Source organism: Zeus faber (assembly GCF_960531495.2).
Source record: "Zeus faber genome assembly, chromosome: 2".
NCBI classification, from domain to species: domain Eukaryota; kingdom Metazoa; phylum Chordata; class Actinopteri; order Zeiformes; family Zeidae; genus Zeus; species Zeus faber.
In genome coordinates, this window is record NC_137189.1 from 27,931,096 (window position 1) to 27,955,639 (window position 24,544).

Sequence of the window (24,544 nt, forward strand, 5' to 3'; positions counted from 1 at the left end):
AGTACGCATCAAGCCAAGTCCAGTCCAAATGCCCGGATGTGGACTTGCTCCGCCCATTTTATCAAGGATTCATCGGTGGTGACTTGTGTGGACTTGGGACAGCCAAGTATCCCAGAATGCATCTCGCAGAATGACCGTCCTGCGTCCTCCCGTCTCCGGGAGTCTGTACTCCCGAGTAGAACTTGCCAAGTCTGATCTACCAAGTCCGCAAATCCGGACTTCGCCTACTTGGTATTGAGAAACGGCCATTGTTTATTTCCAGAGCAGCCATCTTGGATTCTTTTGGTCGGGGTTGGGAAGGGTCTTCCCACTTTCCGAGTCGGAACTCCGACTTCAGGGAACGTTCCGACTTCAGGGGACGTTCCAGTTGAATTCCGACTTCCCATTTCAAATGGAACGCAGCAATACGTCAATAGGAAAATGCAAGCTGCAATAATTTAAGAGGAAAAAATGGGCAAGTAAATGGGGATTCAAACTATCTGTAGCAAAAACACAAGTAATTTGTTTCTCAAGACGGCACAAGATCACTCCCATATCATTAAAACTGTATCAACAACCTCTTGAACAAGCAAAAGCTTTTGATTTCTTGGGGTTTGGTTTGAGGAAAAACTCACATGGAGTGTGCATTTGGATAAAGCTAAGAACAAATGTAAAAAGGTCATCAATATGACAATGTATGTATGACAAGCTCAGGCCCTGAGAATCTGCAGTGGTTCATTCAAAACATCTCCAGTATCAGCGATGGAGGGGGAAATGTGAGGAATGCTTTTAAGGATCAGAAGAGTGACGGTAAGGCTGGCACATACTGGGGTTCATCTCCAGGGGCAGTGTGATACAGTTCCTGCCAAGAGTGTTTTAACAGATTGCTGGGAACATAACGACACCAGTTTGGGTGGATCGGTGATCCACAGGCAGAAAGCATATGATTACGTGAATCACAGTCCAGTCCCACAGTTTGAATTTCCTTCTCCCTTTCCTCCCTTTGCCGAGTATAGACCTCAACACACAGCCGGAACTGAAGATTTTTCAAGATGTTTATTTTTATTTGTCACATACATATACATACTTCCATACATATATGCAGTGAAATGTAATGCAACGCACCCGGTGATAGCACACAATAAGTCCTAGGAAAAAGTACAAAAATAAAATAAAATAAAAAGTAGAAAATTCCTTTCTAATAGACCGACTAACTGACTCCTAAAACGTAATACAGTAAGTGGAATACTTATAGAATAAGATAAAAAATATATAGAATAAAATACAATAAAAATAAATTGAAATAAAATGGAATAGATAGAAGGATTATGCCTATGTATGTACAGATATGTGCATTTAAAGTGGCATGTGAATTAAAGTGGCATGTGAATGTGAATAGTGTGAGGTAGTGTTTGGGATAATACAGCACAGTATACAACAGTACGGCGCAGCAATACGGCATCACGAACAACCCTGAACAGTGATACAGTATGCGGTACAGTATGCTACATACAGTACAGTAGGTAGTGGAGCCTAGTGCATGGCTCAGTTAGGACCCCTGGTGAGGTCAGCGTTGACAGTTCTGATGGCTTGAGGGAAGAAACTCCGTCTCAGTCTCTCTGTTCTCGCTGCGTGACTGCGGAGGCGCTTGCCTGACCGCAGCAGCTGAAACAGTCCGTTGTTGGGGTGATGAGGATCCTTCATGATCCTACGGGCTCTGCTACTACACCTGAAGGACATGTCAGAGCGACTTCCAGTATGGTGCGTAGTCCAGATTATATTCACAGACGGGACCAAAGATCCTAACACAGGGTGTGCAGGTGCGGGTGCAGCAGGATACAGTCCCAGGGAGTGAGACACACGTTGAGAAAGGGGTATTCCTTTTTGTCCCACGTCGGCTGCCGTTCCGGTGGGCGTGGCTTACCCGCGCGTTATGAAATGTCTCTGAAACGACGCGCTGCTTTCCGAACTTAAACCTGATGGAAGAGACGTTGTCGTCGGCGTCAGGGCATTGGGACAGGTGACCTGGTGAGTTCCCTCCCTCCCTCCCTCCCCGTCCGTGCGGTTTTATAACACCCGTATCGTAGCTGGTTCTGTGTGGCTCTGAAAAACGTTCGACGTTCCCGGTTTACTTTTGGTTTTGTAACCTTCAGATTGATTTATGCAACTTGAGCCCGGAGCAACAGCATTTGGACAAGAAGGAGCTGGAGGTGAGGACAAACACACACACACACACGCACACACGCAGGTCTGGTGAGGTGTTTTTTTTTTTTGTGTTGATGTTATTTCATTTTATATGTAATATTGGGTCAATTAGCATTTTAAATATTCACGTTTTTGTTTCAACATGTTACTCTACTTCTGTTATCTCTTAAAGTTTTTGTTCTCAATCTCTATCCTGTATTTTCAAGTGCAATTAATAAACGTATCTATCTATCTATCTATCCATACACACTGAGTAACTTTCTAAATAGATCTATTTTTTATTTTTATTTTGTATCATTATTTAATTATGAATTATAATATGTCCAGAATTTCCCTTATGGCGTATCAATTAAGTACTATCCTGTCTTATGTTATTAATAATTTATTATTTATTGGTATTAGAAGTATTATTTGTTATTATCATGATTATTATTCTTTTCATTCTTACTCTTATTATTTGTGGCATTGCATTAAATTTGCCCGTTGTGACTGAAGCATTATGTACTTCTGTGTCAGCACCGCTTCCTGTCCGTGTGAGATGAGCCGGCGAAGGTCGGTGAGCGAGGCGCTGTGGGGCATGTGCACGGCCGACGCCCTGTCCATGCCCGTGCACTGGTACTACAACGTGCAGGACATCAAGACAGACTTTGGAGGGTGGATATCCGGCTTCAACGCGCCCAAAAGCAGACACCCGTCCAGCATCCTCACCCTGTCCAACCCAGGTACCAAATCGGGGTTTTATAACACAGCTCTGTGGAATACTGGATTCTGATTTGGTCGATAGCTGCAATCAGCCGTCAGTTATTTCTGTATAAGGACCTCTGATCTATTAACAACCGTTGCTGTTATAGTTCCATATGACGGGAGTACTTAATGACTTCAGCAAGTTAGACATAACATCCAGAGACTCGAGCTTTATCTGCCTTTATGTTTATTCAACACCCACCTGTTTGTTACATTGCTGCCACTCCAGCCATGGACACACTACCTGACATTCAAAGTTGTCAGATCGCTGTATCGAATCTTGAAGTCATTTTGGTTGCACACTACATGACAGATTGGTGACAGGGGGGTAACACATTACTACAAGGTCTTTCACCAATCTCCGACGAGTCTGTTGGGTCTCCAAACAATGTTTTGTCACAAAAACACATGCGAGAAGTGACACCAGTAATGACACGATACCATGTGGGGACAGGATTATTTATTTTTTATCTAATATTTGATCACTCTAAAACAGTGATTAAAGCTGAATTTAAATAAGAAATATATTAAAAACCTAGAGAAGAAAAGTTAAATAGGTATGTTGTGTCTTTCTGGCTGCTGCTCCATGCACGCCCATCGCCCCTTCTCGACTCCTCCCCTCCCTCCGTCCCATTGTGTCTGCGCTCAATGGCCGAAGCTCATTGCGTCACTCCCGACTTGATTCCTACACGACCAGATATTGAACCTGCTTGATATCTCGCTAGCATCTGTCAGCCATCGGCAAGCGGTCAGATTGTGTTGTGAGCAGTTGAAACCACATACACGTCACGTGCGCAATTTGTTGTTTTGCTCAGCAATCTCCAAAAACCTGTTGGGGAGGGGAAAATCAGTCTAGAATCACGTAGTCTGAACTCGGCGTAACCCGAGTAATCCATATCTGGCAGAGAAAAGCTATTGTGAAGGGAAGTTGACAACATCTATTAAAAGTGTGTATTTACCCAAGATAATTATTGTATTTAATTATTGTATTCATCCGAAAAGTCAGGCCGTACCTGACCCAATATGCCACTCAACTGCTGGTACAAACCTTGGTGATGTCCCGTCTCGACTACTGCAACGCTCTCTTAACAGGCTTGCCGGCCTGTGCGGTGAAGCTACTGCAGATGATACAGAATGCGGCGGCGCGACTGGTGTTCAACCAGCCAAAGAGGGCACACGTCACTCCGCTGCTCATCGAGCTCCACTGGTTACCTGTAGCTGCTCGCATCAAGTTCAAGTCTCTTATGCTTTCCTACAGAGTGCTTGTTAGGAACGCTCCCACCTACTTAAATGCTCTTGTAAAAGCACATGTTACCCCCAGGATGCTGCGCTCATCAAATGAGCGTCGCCTGGCTCTGCCGGCCGTACAACCACGGCAATCCAGGTTATTCTCATTTGTATCATCGAGCTGCCAAAAACGACCAGAGCAGGGACCTCCCTCTCTGTCTTTAAGAAGCACTTGAAGACCCAGCTCTTCAGAGAGCACCTCCTCTCCTAACTTACAATTACTTAGCACTACTATTTATTGTACACTAATGTCTCTGTTGCAATGTAGCTTGAATGTTATTCTCCCTTGTAAGTCGCTTTGGATAAAAGCGTCTGCTAACATTTTGGACCTTGGTTACACAAACCTTCACAATGCATTCAAGGCTGCCCCCCACCCCACTTCGGCTCTTCAGAACACATCTCTATTATACTAATTCCAGCATACAGACCACTGCTAATACAGCCAATGGGTTCTGAAGCCGATCAGAGTGTGCCAATCCAGGTCATCACTGACAAGATGGCACCTCTTGCCTGTGACAGCGATGCCTCCCTCCCGGATGTTCTTAATGATTTCTACATGAGGTTTGAATCATGGAATGATGTCCCTGCACGGCAGACCACTCCTCCTCTAGATGATCAATGATTGTGCCTGTCTACAGCCGATGTGAGAAAGACTCGAGAGTCAACCCACGCAAGGCTGCTGGACCTGACAACATACTTGGTCGCTCAGGGAATGTGCAGACCAACAAGCAGAGGTCCTGACAGACATCTACAACATCTCCCTCAGCCAGGCAGTCATCCCAGCATGCTTCAAGGCCACCACCATCATACCAGTGTTGAAGAAATTTACTGTGTCCTGCCTCAATGACTATTACCCTGTAGCACTCACTCCAATCACAAGGGTGTGCTGCGATGGCCTAGTCATGGGCCATATGAAAACCAGGCTCGCCACCTCACTTGACCCCCGCCAGTTTGCATACCACGCCAACCGGTCCACTGAGTATGTTACATCCTGCACCCTCCACCTGGCCCTTTCACACCTGGACAATACAAATTTTTATGTGAGAATGCTGTTCATAGACTTAAGTTCAGTTGAGCTTTCAATATGATCATCCTCCAGAAGCTGATAGGAAAGCTAGGGCTGCTGGGCTTGGACACCTCCCTCTGTAATTGGATCTTGGACTTTCTGACAGAGAGACCTCAGTCAACACCTCAGGCAGAACTACATTGAGCACTGGCACCCCCCAGGGTTGTATGCTCAGTCCACTGCTGTTCACACTGTTGACCCATGAATGTTCTGCCAAGTACAGCTCAAACCATATCAAGTTTGCTGATGACATGACAGTGGTAGGTTACATCAGCAACAATGATGAGTCAGTACACAGAAAGTAAGTGGAGCGGCTAGAATTCTGGCGTACCTATAACAACCTATTTCTTAATGTTGACAAAACAAAAGAGATGGTTGTTGACTTCAGGAGGGCCCGGGCCTACCACTCTCTGTTCGCACATCAGTTCTCCACAGCTCGAAGGTCAAAAGCATCCAGTTCCTTGGTGTGCACATTGGTGCGCGCACCCCCCCCCCCCCCACCAATCATCCCGACCGCGTTCTAAGCAGGCACCATCGAGAGCGTCCTGACCAGCTGTTTCAGTACCTGGTATTGGAGCTGAAAGGATCATTGGCGCCTCTCTCCCTTCTATTCTGGACCTCTATACCAAACGCTGCACACGCAAGGCCTGCAGCATAGTGACGGATCCCACACGCCTCCCATGGACACATTTTTCCATCTCACCGTCTGGCAAAAGGTACCGCAGCATACAGGCCAGATGTGCCACAACTCTGCAACAGCTTATTCCCCCAAGCTGTCAGGAGCCTCAACACCCTGCTGCCTATACCATGCTGCTTCACACTTTTATTCTTTTTATAACGTACTTTTAAAAGTATTCTATTTCGTTTGTGTAATCACTGTTCTGTCTAACGTTGTCTTGAGTTCTTTTCTCTATTTATTTTTACCGTTTTTATTGTATTGATTCAGCTGCACTGTCATGGCTTGCACTGTCTTGCTGTTTGCAATATGTATAGTCTTGGGCATACAGCCCCCATCCTTGTCTTGTATGTCTTGTGTATAGTTTTTATATATTGCACCAAGGTGAAACACTGCATCCAAGAGAAACACAATTTTGTTCACTGCACTGTATATGGCTGGAATGACAAAGTTTGACTTGACTTGTAATATTTATTATTCTGAAATTGGCCATTCTGCATAATGAGTACTTTTACTTTTGGTGCTTTAAGTATATTTGGATCCTAGTGCTTTTGTGGTTTTACTAAAGTGATATATTAAATGCAGGACTTTTACTTGTTACAGAGTATTTCTCCACTGTGTTATTTCTACTTTGACTTAAGTAAAAGATCTGAGTACCTCTTCTACCCCTGAAAGTAGGCTATTGTTTTTTAGGGATACTCACCCTCTTTGAGGATCGACTGAACTTCTCCCAACTTCGCAAAGCTCTCTCTGAAGTCCGACTGTCCTTTTACAACCTCTCCCCTATTAGAGATAACAAAGTTCATAATAATTATTATTTTGCTCGCTGGCACATAAAGTCAATGTGCAGAACATGCACAGGTCAAAGCACATGAAATGTAAGCTCGTTAGCGCCCACTGAATCATGGTTTAGGGAAGCTAGCTAGCTTCTACTAAAATTAGTACAAAGAGCAACGTGAATCACGGCCTCTGCTTTTTTTGTATTGGTGTTGTTATAATTTCGTCAACTCAGAAATACTAGCAAGCTAGCTTCCGTAACTACATGAAGGCTACTAGGCGAGGCAGCTGTGGTAGTTCCAAGATCCAATTCATATGACTTCTGGCTCAACATAAAACACATACGTTTGGTATGACATGATTCAGTAGCCAATACTTGTGTAGTGTGATTAGGACCTATAGGACCTATCCGGCACATAGACACAGACGGCAATGGGTTGTAGACATCAGTTTATTGTAGAGAGAAGGCTAGGTGGAATTAGCCAGGAGCATATCAAACATGTCATGACAGGGCTCCCATACAGAGTATGTGTAGGAATGGGGGTTTTAACCTGTTGCTCGTTAGCCCAACCACCCAGCAACAGGTATGCAGCCACCCTAACCCAGTCACTTAGATCCAGGTCAGGTGTGGCTGCTCAAACCATCCCAGCCCCACACCACACACCCCCAAAACCAAACTGAGGCCAGGAAGAATTCCTGGTCGAAGCCTACTCCCCCCTCTTGTGTGAATGACCCTCACTCAATGAGCCAGCCATTTGCAGATTCCTGCTGTTCTGTACCAGCGGGGTGTCCAGGAAGCAAAGAAAAGGGTTGAATGCGTCTGTTCCGATCTTTCTTGGCATTGTCTAGTAATTGCCTTGATCTTTTGACATCTGTTGTCTTAATGTCCTCGTCGTGTCACAGGGGTTCAGATTAAATGGAGCGTGTCTCCTTTAAAGTCTACGGTCGTCCGTTAAACTTACCATTTGTGGGTAACTTAAACTTCATCCACTACCATCCCCTTAAGGTTTTCGAGCAAAACTGTGGACGCCACCATCATGTCTCGCCACTTGCTAATCAGCAGCCATGACTCTGGGCTACCAAATAAAAGTTGCCAACGTCTGCTGGGGAGTCATCTTGGACTTAGCTGCAAAGCAGTGATTCCCAGTTTAGTGGCTTCCCTGATCTGTTGCTCCATGAGAGCGACCAACGGAGAAACAAGAATAGCCACAGGGTTTTCACTGTACCCCATCTTTTTGCCAACCAGTGGGGCAAGTCGGTAAATTAAACTTTTACCAAATCCTGTTGGAAGTATGGCAAACACATCTTTCTTTTCAACAAAAGCTTTAAGTGCAGTTGTTAGTTCAATTTTTAGAGAAAATATACCGTCCAATTAGTTTAATACTGTCGCAATAGCGGATTCAGCAGTTCCACATCAGCGGCAGCCATCTTGGTACTGTAAGGTGCCTCGACCGGGGCAAGTCGGGTGGAAGTCTATCTGAACGGGAGGACCAGACCAGACAATCTGCCAGACCAAATTAAACATGAGTTTGCAGATTATTTGCCAGAGCAAATAAAACATGAGTTTGTAGATTTGTCTGGTTCCCAGGCTACTATTTTTCCATCTAATCTGCGATAAATGTTTGGGGGGGGGGGTGCAGTCTTGTCTTGGATTGGTAATTTTCAGATTCCACAGCGGGAGAGTCCTTTCATAAATGCTAACTCGAGACAGAGACGGTCATAATAGAGACAGTAGCTGTCCAGATATGTCCAGATCTCAGTGTGTTTTGATGGTTGTGTCCTCCAGCCGGGAGTGGACGCACCGCCTGGTCCTCTGGTCCGGTCCGTCAAGACGTGGTGGGGCACGTCATCCTCCATGACAAGCTGGACTGCTGGAAGGCTGCCGGAGGATCCGTCCACTACCACCAGGGTACATTACGTTGCCTTCTCTGTGTTCCATTTCTTTGGTCTGATCGTCTTGGTGTTCCATTGTTCTGGTCTGATCGTGTCTGTGTTCTGCTGCTCTTGTCTGATCCTTGTCTCATCCCTGCGTTCCAGTGCTCTGGTCTTATCACCTTAGTGCTCCACTGCTCTGTTGTGTTCTTCTCTCTGTTCCATTTCTCTGGTCTGATCGCCTCTGTGCTCCATTACTCTGGCCTCAACTCTTTATGTTCTTTGTGCTCCACCGCTTTGGTCTGGTCATCTCTGTATCCTCTCTGTGTTCCACTGCTCCGGTTTGTACATCTGTGTCTTCTCTGTGCTCAACTGCTCTCATCTGATCATCTCTTTATCTTCTCTGTGCTCCACTGCTCTGGCCTGATCATCTCTGTAACTTATGTGCTCCTCAGCTCTCGTCCAATCATCCCTATATCTTCTCTGTGCTCCGCTGCTCGGGCCTGATCGTCTTTGTATCTTCTCTGCTCCACTTCTCTGGCCTGATCTTCTCTGTGCTCTGCTGCTCTGGTCTGCCCAGGCATGCAGGCGGGTGACAACACCCTGAACGTACTGTGTGCGCTCAAAGTGGCCCAAACCCTGGTGCGAGGCCAATTTGCAGACGTCGGGGGGTGCGTGGCGCGGGCGGCCGTGATGGCCAACTATGTGCACTTCCTGACGACGGCGTGCACACACAACGACACCTACGCTGAGTCCTTCCACCGCAGCTTCTTCTGCGACTGGCAAGACACCAGGCCCAGCACTCCCAGTGAGGTACCCAGCCAAACCAGTATGGTACTGGTTCTACAGGGAACTGCCCAGTACAACTACAGTCTGCTACTGGTGGCCCAGAAACACTTAAATAATTGTATTTTCTGTTTAACTCCCTGTAAAGCAAAAATAAATGTGTTCTGAGTTTTTCACATCACGGAAAAAAGTGTTATTAACCACCCAGCCATATTTGAATGATCGATAATCACCAAGTATATAAAATTAGGTTTCAAAATCATGAAAAAGGGCAGTTCCCTCTGTTCTGAGACGCTGGGGGCGTGTCGGCTGAAGATGCTGAAACCACGTCCAATCACGTTAAGCATTTTAAATTGGAATAAATTCCATGTTCAAATATTCTGCTGAACCCAGTTCTGTGGATCTAGTTTCTCACCTCAAAGCGCCGCTGTCTGGCTACAGGACGCCCTGCTCCCCGGTGCCCTCTGCTGGCTCCTCCATAAGTCAGGTCGGGGCTCCGCGGCCTGCTAGCATGCAGCTAATGCTAATGTAACCAACCCCTGTGTGGTCAAACCGACGGGACGGTTCTTTCAGTTCAGTCTCTCAGAAGATGCCTTTTACTCCAGGTGTTTATTCCTAAAACAGCGTTTTATCCCAAACTCTGGGCCGTTAGCTCAGCTTATTTCAACACTGATGCTCAGTTTCCGACCTGGTGTTTATATAGTGTAAGGAGAGGGGCCATGCCAAGTATGACGTTCCACATCATCAAGTCATGATTTAGCCCCGCCCAAAAAATCTGGAACACAAAAATGGTGAAAAACAGTCTAGAAAGGGTCTAACTCCACAATTCAGTACTACATCCTTCAGTCTTTTCATGTTTTCAGCAAAGACTTTCTAACACGTATAATGTGGTTAGAAACTAATCACTAAATTCACTTGACTTTAACTTTGAGTTATTTTAATGAGCTCGATGTATACATTTATCTTAATTTTTTCCTGAATTATTAAAATATTTTTGTTTATTATTGTTGTTTTTTTAATTTTAGACTTTTAGCTCAGTTTTGTTAACCGAAAAATAGAAAGACAAAAATGTTAAATGTTCATTTGGTTAATTTTTAATAGTGTTTCACTTAGTTTTAGATTATATGACTTACCTTGTAGTTTTTGTTTTATTTTGTCAATTTAAAATATGTTCATTATTATAAAAGGATGTCTGTCTGCCTGCCTGTCTTTAATATACCGTATTATAAAATAGTTTTTTATTTCTGATAAAACTTCCTGGCTCCAGGTCCTAGAGTTCGCCGAGCAGCGCTCCAGGAGGAAGCTGGCTGGCTCCGCCCATGACAGCCAGCTGGACGCCATTGGCTGCCTGCCCATGCTCCTCCCCTTTCTGCTGCTCTCTGCCTCAGCCAATGAGGGGCAAGCGGTGAGGACACGCCCACTTCACACTGTAGCCAATCAGAGATCACAGCTGATTTCAAAATGCAACCTTTAAGGCGGAGGTTCACTTAAAAGGACACTGGTACAAGAGACGTGAGAACCACCACAGAGCTTGTCCCAGAACACCCTCAGCAGGATACTCTGTGGGCGGTGAAAGAAGCACGTACTCAACAGCGGGAGGAGTTGGAAGTGGCTTTGCTTCACATAAAGAGGCAAAAAAAAAAAATTTGTGAAATCAAACTCAATGTCATTTATTGACAGTACCAATATTTTCTCAAATAGTGACAGGAGCTTTTATTCACCTCAACTGTCGACCAGGTGCCATGCTCCTCGAAATAAATACATCGATTTTTTTTTTTTTTTTTTTTTTTTTCTTTTTGTTCGGAGACACGGGAACGGCCGGGACCCATAGTGGATCGGAGATCACTCTCTCTCCACTACGCAATCCACTGTCCTGATTCAAGGCGCAACGTCTCTTGGTTTGAAATGTTCGTATCACACAAGTAGAAACTTACGAAAACAATAGATATGAAACAAAAACACAGGCGGAACACAGGATCCGCACGGGATGTGCGGTGCGCTCGGAGTGTGGTGCAGCGCTGGAGGAGAAAAAAAACACACACACACTGACTCAGATTCCGCCCTGTTTACCGATTTTTATTTGTGTACTGGTTAATATTTGAGGAGATGAGGTATCTATAATACATACTCCGAATATTGCAGCTCCGGAAAAAACAAGTTTGTTGACCTGGGAAAAGAAGGAGGTTGAGTGACCTCTTGAATCTTGAATCTGGACCTGGTAAGGGAGGTTGAGGTCCGTCCCCTGCCGTGACGCAACGGCATTTGGACCAATCGGGACGAGGGGAGCTCTCAGAACGAGAGAAAGACGAAAGACAAAGTTTGCCTCTGGGGCTTGCGCAGAGAACACAGCAAGAACCCAGATCATCGCGTCAATTTGTTCTTATCTTCTTCTAAACACGTCTGGGGACGGTAGCTCAGGAGGTAGAGCTGGTCGTCTAGTAATCTAAAGGTTGCTGGTTGCTGGTTCGATCCCAGGCTCCTCCTGCTAGCATGCTGTAGTGTCCTTGAGCAAGACACTTAACCCCTCATTGCTCCTGATGGCTGCGTCTGTCGGTGTTTGAATAATTGTAAGTCGCTTTGGATAAAAGCGTCTGCTAAATGACGAAATGTAATGTAATGTAATGTATTTTTGGTCCAAAACATCTACTTATTTTTAAGTGAACCTCCACCTAAAGTGTACCTCCACCTAAAGGTATAGGCACTACTCCCCCCCCACCTCGATTCTACCCTGTTTTGGATGTGATAATCACCCTGACCCGGTAACCCTTCCCCCCTCACCCCCAGGTTTCTGCTGCGGAGGAGTTTGGGCGTCTCACCCACCCTCACCCTCGCGTCCCCCAGTACGTGGGGGTGTACGCCCGGGCGCTGCATGCGGTGCTGAACGGGGCCAGCTTGAGGCAGCAGGCCCAGCAGGCACTCTGCTGCCCCCAGCTGGACGCCTGGGACACCTGCAGGCACTTCAGCCAGAGGGCTGCCAGGTACGGGAAGCCAGCAGGGACTTTGCTTGGCAAATTCAGATTTCTACGTTGCTGGCTGTGAAATTAGACTAACCTCTAAACCAGCATTTCCCAACCTTTTGTTTTCCTTCTACGTCACACTTTTACAATGAAATAATCCTACAGCGACACCACTTCCTGTTAACCACTGAAAATGTCACAAACATGTAGAACTGTGCTTATTATTATCATGGCTTATTGATAGTTAGTTTGCTAATCTTGCATCACTATTAGTTCATAGTGAACACATTTTTTAGTGTGTATTAACACCTAGCTCATTTGAAGCATTTGTTCCGATTCCTGGAGCGTTTTCCCTTGTAGATCGGTTCATTTGGGAATATGTGAACACAGCAATTGCACTCTGTTGCAGACCAAATCCTCTGCACCGAGACCACCTAGAAGGGGTCTCGGTGCTGTTGCAATCGCACCAGGGAGCGGTTTGTTTGCAGTGAGAATGCAACTCACTTGCTGTACTGTATTTGCAATGCACAACGGGGCCCTTTCGTTAATGAATTATATTTAAATTTTATTACTATTCTTTTTTATAATATATATTATTATGAGTCAAATGTACTCCTTTAATTATGTCAAAGTTCCCAACAGCAGCTAAGCACCAGAGTTGCCAAGTCGGCTGATAATACGGCTTATAATCTTTACAAAGGGAAGGTTGATTACTGTTAACGGTACGTGCCCCCATGTGGCCGACCGCTCGGACCTGTAGTCACCCGGACTTCTCCGTGCGTAAATAATCAGATATGACAGAGAGGGAAAGTAGAAGATTTTGCCAGTCTAATTGGAATTAAGAGAAGGTAGGAACTGAGAATTTGAGGAAACTTGGGTCTTGCGTGCACACACACATGCACGCACAGAGGGAGACACGGGGAGTCGCCGCGCGCCCTGCTCGCTGCCACACGTTCTGCGGAGTGCGAGGAGCGCAGCAGGGGGAACGGACACACATACACATGTAGCCTTGATGCTCACTCAAATTGAATATGTTGTTCATTTACCAAACACTGGTATATCAACCAGAGAATAGAAATGAAAGCAATTGTACATAGCTCCATTTTCGATTAACCCGCTGTGGGAGATTTTGTCTGGGTCGTTTGGGATTCGGCTGTAAAATGCGAATATTCGACTATTCACTGGGCCTGCTTTCACGTCGCTCGTATCACTCGCCTTCATGCTAATGCTAATGCTAATGCTAATGCTAGCTGGTGGTGCCATCTGGTGACATCACATAGAAACTACAATGGAAGATGGATGCATACTTGTGTCTGTCTGTCTTAGGTTGCCAGTTGCGTCGGATGAACGTCTGAGAGTCCATCAAAGCGCTGTGGAGACGCTGGGACTGGCCTGCTACACTAAAGGTCTGTGTATCTATCTGCCTGACTGTCTTTCTGTATCTCTCTGTCCATCTATCTTTCTGCATGTCTGTCTACTGGTTTGTCTGTTTACCTGTCTGCCTGTCTGTCTGACTCGGTTTCTATGGTAACCACCAGGGGCTCTCAGCAGTCTGTTCTACTTGGCCCACGAGTTCCACGACGACCCTCGAGGAGGTTTACTCGCCAACACCAACTGTGGAGGTACGAGCCTACAATCCCAAAATGATGATCCCACAACTATAGTCCCAAAATCATAAACCTTGATTTATAATCCCAAAATTATAATACCATAATTATAATCCTTGAATTATAATCCTTAAATTATAATCCCACATTTATATCCCCCAAATAATAATCCAAAGAGTATGATCCCTTAATTATCATCTCCAAAATTATAATCGCAAATCCCAAAGAACAAAACAGGAAGTCTGTGGGTGGTGCCATATAATAATAATAATAATAATAATAATAATAATAACTTCAATTTATATAGGGCCTTTCAAAGAACCCAAGGTCGCTTTACAGGAGAGAGGCAAGGGGGGGGTCAGTGAATTTGCATTTCCAAAATATTTTACGCCTTCCCTTCCGCTCAAGTTTTTGTAGCGATTGGAGTATCAGAAAGCCATAAGCTCTTGCTAAATGTACAGCTGTTTATAGCTAATAATATTTAAATACTTATTAACACCTGTTTTGTTTATTGAGAATGCTGGGTTGTATTATATGTCCTTATTTTGAGTAGTCACAGTGGCATTTTCTAACCCAGAACATTGCCTATTGTAATTGTATTGTCTAAGTATAAGGCTTATTTGTTGTGTTAAATGTCAAGTAATAAAATATCCTAAGTGCAAAGTAAATACACTCTCACTCTAAACATCAATATGGGAGCATTGGGGGAGCAGTAGTGAGGGTGCCCCTCAACCAGATATCCTGAGTTAGATTCCTCAGATGTGTTTGATTTTGGCTATTGTAGTCCAATTTACTGATGGAATTGCCCTCTTTTATTTAGCATTATAGTATGGTTTAATACAGTTTATAATTTATGGTGTTTTAAATATTAAAATAATATATGCTATAAACAGCTGTAGGTTTTGCCAGAGCTTATGGCTTTCTGGTACTTGAACTGTCGCAAAAAATTTGAGCGGAGGGAAGGCGTAACATATTTTGGAAATGCAAATTCACTGATTTGGCACCACCCACAGACTTTGAGTGACCACAGCCAACCCAACGACGAAAAGCAGCCGGCCAAGCCACCACCACAGTGACCAAAGCGACGTACGTTGCTCACGGAGCTCGACCCTAATGTGTTTATCTGCACTGAGTAGTTCTGTGTGGATCAAATGAAACTATAGAAACAGGGGTTCCCAAAATTGAGTTCACTGCCCCCTAGTGGTCGGCAGGTGGTGGCAGAATTATTATTATTATTTTAAATTATTTTTATGTTTAGGTTTTTTAAGCATATATAGTTTATTTGTTTGTTTTACATATTTTAAAATATTTCTTCACAGATTATATAAAACATGGGATATTTAGAGGATAAAACATTTAAAAGGATATGTTTTTGTTATACAGTGTATATTTACTCAACTCCAGTAACAATGCAGATTTTTTTCTGATATTTGTCAGTCAAATGATTTGGTTAAATGACGTTTCCCTGAATTGAGGCTCTTAAACATGTACATTTTTATCGCACCCCGCAGGAGAGAACTGCAACCGCGGGGCGGCGCTGGGGGCGCTGCTGGGGGCGCGGGCAGGGTACACCGCGGGTTCCATTCCCCAGGAGTGGAAGGACGGCCTGAGGGTCGGCCCCGATCTGGAGGAACTGACATCGTCCCCTGGTGGAGCCCATGAACACAGCATTACCTTGATCTGATCGGGGAAAAAGCAGATGCAATGATTTATTTGTATTTATTGTGATTTATTATGAATGTTTTGTTGATAATTTGGAAGGGTGGTGGTGGCATGTGGTGAGAAACGACAGATATTTCTGTCCACCATTGATATTTACGTGCAATTGAAAAGGTTCTACCACAACCTACTTCCTACTTCACGATAATAGAAAAAAATCATTTTAAATTCAAATAATAGGCTATATTGATTTTAGTTTACAGTTTGTTCACATCACCATTTGAATAAAATATCAATATGATAATTGACGATTTTGTCGTGTTTTGTTTTTTTTCGCAATCACATTTACAAGTTAATATTATTATTTTACCAAACAAAGAAATATTTATTTTTCCACTTTAATACATTTTTTTAACATTTAAAAAAATAGCATGAAATGGGTTTTAATCCAGTTTTGCCAATAATTTGGTGGTCCAGTTGCAGTACCCGTGGGGTCACTAGGGAGAAGGCTTCACCTGAATCTGACTTCTATCTGAAACACTGACCTTTTACACCCACCATTTACATACGTCTTGGGTGATCTGAACGCAGATGGACAGCTCTAAGTACGTCTGTTCACACCTGGCATTAGAACGCGTCTCCACATGCGTCTCAAGTATTGACATATCACTTCCCCGCTCTGTATGCAAATCAGATTTATTTCGCTTTGTTAGTTTCTTCCTTGTATGGAAATTGAAAAACGTAAACCTATCTCAGAAAATTGGAGTGGAGTTTTATTTTTTGTCCTCCAGACAGTTCTGGTGCCGTTTTTTTTGTGTTTTTAGTTTGGATCTATTTGTTCTTGTTAGTTGCTACTTGTATTAAACAACATTTTTTATCAACTGAGTTAAGGTACTGTTCCGTCCTGTTCCAAAAAAACAACTTTTGTGCAGTGTCACACACGTCCCCCTGTAGCTTTCTGTTGCTATGGGACTTTATTTAGTAAAAGTGACCATTTTTGTGTGAAAACTTTGTCAATATTAAATTCTGCACTTCTGCAGTGGGGAAACTTTCCCCACCAGACATTAATATGACGCCGTGGGCGTGTGATGAGTATGTCCTTTGGTTGAGTAGACGGTCCTTCAATTTGGACCGGGATACATTTGCGTTTACAGTGCTTAAAGAATGTGGCCACATGTGGCCCACACCACCTCAGAACATTGTGTGAGGGATGGATCCCAAGCCGCGTTGAGGACGGAGTGGTTGTGTTTACATCTGGCATTAGAGCTGTCCACTTGTCATTGAATTGCCAAAGACACATGTTAATGCCAGGTGTAAACGGGGTCTAGATGGATAGATGGATGAGGATAAATGGATGGATGGATAGCTACATACATTTAAGAATTCAATAAAATAAAAATAAAACATAATATAACATACTGTGCCTTAGTGTTTTAGTGAAAGAAGCAGGATGTGATGTGGTTCTTTGGGCCCACACTGCGTTCAAGGCTGCTCAAAACCTCGGAAAAAGCAAATGGATGATTGTCCAGTTCTGTTCCCAATCTTCATCTAGTGTTTGTGTTTCGTGTTTCACAAGTATGTTTATTATTGTATTTAGTGTCTATCGTAATGTGTACCAGTGTGTGTACATCAGTGTCTATATGAGTGCCTGTGTGCAATATTGGTATGTGGGTGTGTGTTAGTGTGTATATATTCCTGTGTGTGCAATACTGTGTTTGGTATATGTGTGTGTATGTTTGTGTGTGTCTATAAGAGTGGTAGGTGTGTGCATACATATTAGTGTGTGTGTGTGTGTGTGTGTGTGTGCATTTGCGTGTCTATACTACGTATATCAGTGTATTGGTGTCTGTATATCAGTGTGTTTATGTAGTGTGTGTGTCAGTGTGTGTCTTGTGCAGTGTGTATTTCCAGCAGTGTTTGACCTTCGCTCAGATCTGCTCTCTGTCATGGCGTCGACCCGCAGCTCGGAGCGATGGCAACTCTGGAGCCTCATACTGCTGCTGCTCGCCGTCCCAGCATGCAGCGGGCTCCCCCCGGGTGAGTCTTCATCCTTGCCCTCCCTCCTTCCTTCTTTCTTCCCTCCTCTCTTTCTTCCTTCTTTGCTCCCCTCCTACCTTCTTTCCTCCTTCCTTCCTTCCCTCCCTCTTTCCTTCCTTCCTTCCTTCCTTTCTTCCTTCCTTCCTACTGTCACAGCATTGTTGGGAGACATGAGAGAAATAAGAGCATCCTGAGCTTGTAAAGGTACAATATGTAACTTTTCCGCATTCAAATGTCCAAAAACAACTAGACCCATGTTATATATTTTGTTGAGTCAAACCCAGAGAAATGTGCCATTTTAATATAGGTAACGGTCTGTTTCTTTAGGTCTGTCACGGCGGCACATCCCTTTAACCCCTCGACTGCTAGACTAACCATTGTTTGATGGAGCACCATTATCTAATGCCATTTGCTGTGAGCTCTGTTGCCGAAGGGTACGGGTGAAGACAGCAACTCCCATGATCCCACGCTGCTTTAAGACGTCATCAAACTCTGTTTTTTGTTATGGTTTTGATTGAGAGACCCCTGGCGGCAGAAATTACAAATTGTACCTGTTACATAAAAATAAATATATATAAATATATAAATATTTGTTTATTTTAACCTTTATGGATACGGGTTAGGTTTGGTGTTTCACAGCAATTTCCTGTTTACATTCATACAGTTTCACACAGATAAAAAAAACCCCACATAAAATCAATAGTTAAATGTGGTTTGTGTGGCTAAACCAGTGGTGGTAGTTGGGGATGTATGGCAGCCACTGAGGGGTCCTGCACGGAACCAGTGGCGGGGCGTTAAGGATGGATAGGACGCCCTGAGCATGCATTAACGTTGCCAGTCGGAGTTGGTCACTGGGAGGCCCGTTCAGTATTTGTGGTGGGAGAGGAGGATGGATGGTAGCCATCTCCTCTGCTCTCCTCCACCCGTCTCCACTTCATCCCCCTCCTCCTCTCCCAGAGAGGGTGTTTTCCAGCAGGGCGGATGCCAGCGCTCTGCTCCAGCGAAGCCGCCGAGCGAACTCCTTCCTGGAGGAGTTGAAGAAGGGCGACCAGGAGAGGGAGTGTCTGGAGGAGCGCTGCTCCTACGAGGAGGCGCGGGAAATCTTCCCCATCCCACAACACCTGGTACATACATATGTAGTATGTAGTATGTTTATATGTACATGTATGTGTATATTTATAAATATATATATATACATATATATATATATTTACACACACACACATGTACACCGATCAGCCACAACATTATAACTACCTGCTTAATATTGTGTAGCTCCCCGTCGTGCTGTTAAAACAGCTCTGACCCGTTGAGGCATGGACTCCACAAGACCTCTGAAGGTGTCTTGTGGTATCTGGCACCAAGACGTTAGCAGCAGATCCTTTAAGTCCTGTTGGTTGTGAGGTGGGGCCTCCATGGATCGGGCTCGTTGTCCCAGCGCATTCCACAGATGCTGGATCAGATTGAAATCTGGGGAATTTGGAGGCCAAGTCAAACACCTTGAAGTCTTTGTCATGTTCTCCAAACCATTCCTGAAACATTTTTTTGCAGTGTGGCAGGGCTCATTATCCTGCTGAAAGAGGTCACTGCCAAGGTGTGTACTTGGTCTGCAACAATGTTAAGTTAGGTGGTACGTGTCAAATGAACATCCCGAGAATGCCAGGACCCGAGGTTTCCCAGCAGAACATTGCCCAGAGCGTCACACTGCCTCCGCCGGCAGCCATCTCTTCCCCAGGTAAACGACGCGCATGCACCTGGCCATTCACATGATGTAAGGGAAAACTTGATTCATCAGACCAGGCCACCTTCTTCCATTACTCCATGGTCCAGTTCTGAAGCTCACATGCCCATTGTAGGCGGTGGACAGGGGTCAGCATGGGCACTTTGACCAGTCTGCGGCTACACAGCTCCATACGCAGCAAGCTGTGATGCACTGTGTGTTCTGACACCTTTCTATCATAGCAGCATCAACTTTTTCAGGAATTTGTTCTACAGTTCTCTCTCTCTCTCTCTCTCTCTCTCTCTCTCTCAGGAAGCCTTCTGGAAGGTGTATTCAGGTACAGCAAGCCCCGGCCTGGTTTCAATATAACTGTATCAGTTTTCAATAATCCATTGAGGCTAAACGCCACATAAAGACATTTCATTTTATACTAAATACAAAATAAAATGCTCTCTGTAGTCTGTTGCACTCACAAACAAAGTATAACTAATCATTTCATTTTAATTTTCATAATTTAATTACAGTGGATTTTGCAAGGGTTGTTTGATTTTAAACATATTCACCAACAACAACAATAACAACAAAATTCAACTGCTCACAGTGCTCAACATTTTTTTTAACCAAATTTAGACTCAAGATAAAGACTATTTGTAGGATTAAAACCCCAAATTAAAAAAATAGAATCAGGCATTCAGTTGAAACATTTTTGTATGAATCTATCTATCTATCCATCTATCCATCTATCTATGTTTTTGCTGTTAAAATTAACAATAACTGTTTCCTTTGAACGGTCATTAATTCTATAAGCTGACCACTCAGTTATGTATGTAACGATAAGAAAACTGGAAACATTTCAATACTTTTTTCACTGTTGTTGTTGCTGTTGATGAATTCAATATCCTGATCAGTCTGGGTGGAAATTAATCAATACAGTCTGCTCTCCAGAGGGGGACCAGTGCGAGTCGGGTCCGTGCACTAATGGAGCAACGTGCATCTCCCAAAACAACAACTACATCTGCATCTGCCCGCAGGGTTTCCAAGGACGCAACTGTGACAAGAGTGCGTTTAACAACAACTAATTTCATACAATTAATTTAATAAAACTTTGTGTCTGAAATGGTGTGTGTATGTGTGTGTGTGTGTATATATATATATATATGTATATGTATTTATATATATGTGTGTGCTTGTACATATAGGTGTGTGTGTGTGTGTGTGTGTGTGTGTGTGTGTGTGTGTGTGTGTGTGTATGTATGTATATATATATATATGTGTGTGTGTCTGTGTGTGTGTATATATATATATATATATATATATATATATATATATATATACACACACATATATACATACACACATTATGTGTGTGTATGTATATATGTATATATGTGTATGTACATATATACATAAAGACCCCTGTGATAAGTGATACAAGACCCCTCAGGTTATTTTGCGATAATGACCAGGTGGCTTTACATTATCCCTTACTTAACTTTGTAGTAGCTAAATCTGAGACTCATCTGAGAGAATAATTTATTAATTTGTTATTATGCATTTAAAGTATGATTTATTAAAGGTATGATTCATCACAGTCTATTTAAGTTATGATTTATTTGTTTATTTTTCTGCAGAGACACTGCTGTCGTATGGCTGTCTCTATCGAAATGGAGGATGTGAACAGTTCTGTTCAGAGTTTCCAGATCTGTCTCATACTTGTCACTGTTCCCATGGTTACCGCCTGGCAGCCGACAACACCAGCTGCCTGCCCCAAGGTTCCATGACTACAACTTCCTGTTTCCTGCCTGACTGTTTCCTGTTTCAAAGTCTCCTGTCTTACAGTTTCCTAACTTTTTCTTGTTTCCTGTCTGATGGGCTCCTGTCTGACTGTTTCCTGTTTCCCATCTAACTGCTGTCACCTGTCTTAGTGCTTCCAGTCTGTCTGCTGTCCTACTTTTTCAAATTTCCTAACTTTCTCCTTCCTGTTTCCTGTCTGACTGTCTTCTGTTTGTCTCCCGACTGTTTCCTTTCTTTCTCCTGACTTCTTCCTGTTTCCCATCTGACTGTTTCTTGTTGGTGTTTTGTCTGACTGCTTCCTGTTACCTGTCTGACTGTCTCCTGTTTCCTGTATGACTGTCTCCTGTTTCCTGTCTGACTGTTTCCTGTCTGACCATTTCCTCTCTGTCTGTCTGCCAGATAGGAGACTGTCGTTTGACAGTCTCCTATCTGGCTGTTTCCTGTTTCCCGTCTGACTGTCTCCAGTGCAGTATCCCTGTGGCAGACCAGTGGACCGGTTTCAGCCCAGGATCGTCAGAGGACATATCTGTCCTCCAGGGCAGTGTCCATGGCAGGTAGAATGTTACACCAATACACCAATATGAAATGGGAACTCTGGGAACTAAAGTAATAGAAGCAGTGTTAGTCAAGTATTTTAATGAGGATGTGTTGTGGCGATATGACATACAATCCTACTTCCATTATCCCAACCGCAACAGCTCCATTTCTCACATGGAAATGAACAGATTCTGATCCTGATATCAACAAAATAAAAATAAAAAATTCATATTAAAAGAGGGAGAGTTAGAGTAGAGAGAGAGTGAAGCGGAGGTAAAGTAGAGAGGTGAATTAGAAGTAGAATCGAGGTAGAGTAAAGGTTGAGTATAGTCAAGGTCGAGTGGAGTAGAAGTGCAGCAGAGTTACTCACACGTTGTCCTCTGGTTGCCAGGCTCTGCTCTCTGAAGGTCCAGTGTATAAATGTTGAGCCGGCTTCACCGGCTACGCTTCACCACGTAGGCGGTGAAGCCAATGGAAAACCACGCTGTGAGCTGTGCCCATATGCTGCTGCAACGCGTCCGGTGGACTTCAACCATCTCGGGTGGCTGGGGGGCCTTTACCCGTTGTTTGGAGGCGCTACGATTTCATTCTGTCTGACCTCATACACCAAAACTAATTGAAGAGGCCACGTACCGAATTGCTGTTCAAGTTTTCCTGGACTTAATTTACTCTGTTTTGCCGATGCATGTTGTCTACGTTTCTATGTTTGTGTTTTTCCATGTATGGAGTGGAAGTGTAGTAGAGGTGGAGGAGAGGTGGAGTAGCGGTGTAGTAGAGTTACTCACATGTTGTACTCTGCTTGTCAGGCTCTGCTCTCTGAAGGTCCAGTGTATAAATGTGGAGCCATCGTCCTCTCCCCTCGCTGGATCCTCACTGCAGCTCACTGTGTGTGGAGGAGGAACATCAGGCTGATGGAGGTCACCGTGGGTAGGAGAACATTATCCCTCCATCATTCTGTCACTTCGCTTGAATCCCTTTATCATCATGTCTTTCCCTGTAACTCCTCCATCATCTCTCCATCATTCTGTAACGCGACTTTCACCTCTTCGTCTTTCTGTTTCATCGTCCCTATAGTGGCTATCAAAAGTTCCTTGTTTAAAACGAGCATGAGTGGAGTCATAAAGTTTTAAAACATCTGTATCATGTTGTTTTGGGTGATCAGCTGTTTGCGGTAGTATTCTGGAGATTTGATGAACAAAAAAAGTATCCACATGTTGTCACTGCTGCAATCAATAAAGTGTACACTCTCTACTTTCTATCAACCAATTACTCTTTGTTTGTGTGTGGTTAGTAAACAATATCTCTCCCCACATCTGCTACGAATTGAGTTCAAACTAAAAACCACTTCCTTGAATTCTTCCGTGTCCCCTGATAATTGGGAGCCAACTCACAGTGATCAAACCAGGCATTATATTTCTCAACTATAACTCATGAATAGGAAGTCTTCATAATTCATGAAGCAAACTTAAAGTATTCTTCATAAATTATTTGGCTCCAACAATCCTCTGCCTTCATGTTTCCTAGTCACTCATCTGTCATCCCTCCAACATTCTGTCTTTCTGGGCTTTGTCAATTTGTGTTATCTGCAGGTGAACATGACCGTGAGGTGAAGGAAGGTTCCGAGCAGACCCAAAAGGTCTCCCGGGTCCTGATCCACCCGCAGTACAACCACACCAACAGTGACGTGGACTTGGCCCTGCTGCGGCTAAAGCAGCCTGTGGTGCTAGGACCCCTCGTGGTGCCTGTGTGCCTGCCTGCCTCCAATGGCACCTTCAGCCGGACCCTGGCCACGGTGCGCCTCTCCACTGTCAGTGGCTGGGGACGCCTCTCCCAGTCAGGCTCGGCCGCACGCTTCCTCCAGAGGCTGGAGATCCCCCGGGTCCCGCTGCAGGAGTGCGCTGACCACTCCCAGCTGCCGCTGACCCGGAACATGGTGTGCGCTGGGCTCCGGGCGGGGGGCCAGGACGCCTGCCAGGGGGACAGCGGGGGTCCGCTGGTCACCCGCTATAAGAGGACCTGGTTCCTGACCGGGGTGGTGAGCTGGGGGAAGGGCTGCGCCCAGCAAGACCTGTATGGAGTCTACACCCGGGTCAACAAGTTCCTAGACTGGATAGAGCGCATCATGTCCAGCTGAGGACTTGGGGGGATAGGGAGACACAGAACCTGCAGGCTTTCACCAAAACAAACTGAGTGATGTAAAGGTAGATTAGAGGTGGAGTAGAGGTGGAGAAGAGCTGAGGTAGAGCAGAGTTACTCCAAATTATCCAGTTTCACAGGACAGATTCTAATGAAATTAAATGAAATATTTACATTAATTTCTGACTGGCAGCATTTAATTTAAGATGAAAACAATAAAATTGAATTGTATAAGAGAATCGATACTTTTTATAACATATTAATAAAAATTTTAACCCGGCCTTGTCATATTATCGTGCAAGACAATTTTGTTATCTAAATAAATAAATAAATAAATAAATAAACAAACAAATAACTAAATAAACCAATTAATTAATTAATTAATCAAAGTTTCACAATAAGAGTTCTGAATTAATAAAAAACTGAGATCATATTGCCTGTGTAACTGTGTTGTGCTTTATGTGATTTAAAACATTTTGATCAGATTTAATCGACAACAGCCCAGAGCTGCTGAGAGATGTTCTTTTAAAGATACAAGACAAGACAAGATAAAATTCTGTCAGACTTTAAACTTCATTAATCCCAAAGAGGAAATTCAGGATTTCAGGATTTAAGGAACAACTTGCAGAACATTAATTATGTTTTGTCTCAGCAGATTAATAGGATCTCCAATCTAATAAAATGTTAACGTTGTCTGTTAACTAT

At 44.0% G+C, this 24,544-nt stretch overlaps 2 protein-coding genes across 2 annotated transcripts; both read left to right on the forward strand.

Moving 5' to 3' along the window:
• The first annotated feature begins 1,950 nt into the window (after positions 1-1,950).
• Positions 1,951-15,884, forward strand: LOC307248161 (uncharacterized protein). The gene is made up of 10 exons (XM_080024428.1): positions 1,951-2,007; positions 2,133-2,189; positions 2,701-2,906; positions 8,521-8,643; positions 9,187-9,419; positions 10,660-10,797; positions 12,177-12,370; positions 13,676-13,755; positions 13,888-13,971; positions 15,468-15,884. Exons 3-10 carry the CDS (start codon positions 2,723-2,725, stop codon positions 15,638-15,640), a joined length of 1,209 nt encoding a protein of 402 aa, XP_079880554.1. The 5' UTR covers positions 1,951-2,007; positions 2,133-2,189; positions 2,701-2,722; the 3' UTR covers positions 15,641-15,884.
• A 1,677-nt stretch (positions 15,885-17,561) lies between these two features.
• On the forward strand, positions 17,562-23,837 carry f7l (coagulation factor VII, like; the record flags this gene model as incomplete). Its single annotated transcript, XM_080023822.1, has 5 exons — positions 17,562-17,652; positions 18,610-18,776; positions 21,637-21,720; positions 22,510-22,630; positions 23,293-23,837. 5 exons carry the CDS (start codon positions 17,562-17,564, stop codon positions 23,835-23,837), a joined length of 1,008 nt encoding a protein of 335 aa, XP_079879948.1.
• Between the last annotated feature and the right edge of the window lie 707 nt (positions 23,838-24,544).

Coding starts and splice junctions, on each gene's coding strand:
- LOC307248161 (XM_080024428.1), top strand. CDS start 2,723: ATGAGCCGGCGAAGGTCGGTGAGCGAGGCGCTGTGGGGCATGTGCACG. Junction 2,907..8,520: donor CCTCACCCTGTCCAACCCAG/GTACCAAATCGG, acceptor TGTGTCCTCCAG/CCGGGAGTGGACGCACCGCC. Junction 13,972..15,467: donor CGCCAACACCAACTGTGGAG/GTACGAGCCTAC, acceptor CGCACCCCGCAG/GAGAGAACTGCAACCGCGGG.